The 601-nt window shown below is 72.0% G+C and overlaps 1 protein-coding gene across 1 annotated transcript in view; it reads right to left on the bottom strand.

Annotated features, from left to right (window-relative positions):
- Positions 1 to 152: 152 nt before the first annotated feature.
- PFL1_04859 (uncharacterized protein) overlaps positions 153 to 601 on the bottom strand; it is a gene marked incomplete at both ends in the record, with an annotated part of 7209 nt that continues 6760 nt past the window's right edge. The window contains 2 exons of the mRNA XM_007882387.1: positions 153 to 273; positions 348 to 396. Coding sequence (XP_007880578.1) covers positions 153 to 273; positions 348 to 396 — 170 coding nt within the window. The remainder of the gene's footprint in view (positions 274 to 347; positions 397 to 601) is intronic.

Below are 601 nucleotides of genomic sequence, written 5' to 3'. Positions count from 1 at the left end.
TGCCGCGGTTCCGCCCGTCTCTTCCGCCTCCCCGGCCTCCACCCTCGCCGCCTCTACCGTCGCCGCCGCCACCTCCCCTACCGCGTCCGTCAAACCTTTGCTCGTCGTAGCCGTACCTCGGAGGAGCAGGTAGAGGGTGCGACGATCTCGGCCTACTTGGAGCACGCTGCTGCTGCTGCTGCTGCTGTGGCGGCGGTGCGGCAGCCGAGTTCGACGCAGACGCAGCCTCCCATCCGGCCCTGGCCTTGGACTCGAGAGACGCCGACGTCTCCGCTGGGTCACTGCGCGCGGGGGCGGGCGACGAAATGCCGTCTCCACGGCCTCCTGCAGTGGCTCCGGGCGCGTACTTGGCGGTACGGTTGATCTTGACCCGCTTGTTGCCGCTCTCGCCCAGGGCTGCGGCCGAGTCAGGGCTGCGTTGCCGTGTCGGAGTCTCGCTGCCCCGTCGTCCGCCTCCCGCGCCGTGCGCTCCACCACGGCCGCCGCCCGCGTCGTCGCTGGCGCCGCGGGGCGTCGAGCCGCTTTCGGATGCAGCCAGTCGGTCGGCCAGGGACCGCTTCTTGCCGGCAGCCGAGGGGGGCGCGCCTGGACGTTCAGGTCA

Source organism: Pseudozyma flocculosa (genome assembly GCF_000417875.1).
Source record: "Pseudozyma flocculosa PF-1 unplaced genomic scaffold scaffold00016, whole genome shotgun sequence".
NCBI classification, from domain to species: Eukaryota; Fungi; Basidiomycota; class Ustilaginomycetes; order Ustilaginales; family Ustilaginaceae; genus Pseudozyma; species Pseudozyma flocculosa.
Note: the sequence above shows the minus strand (reverse complement) of the source record. Positions and strands in the feature narration are given on the sequence as shown.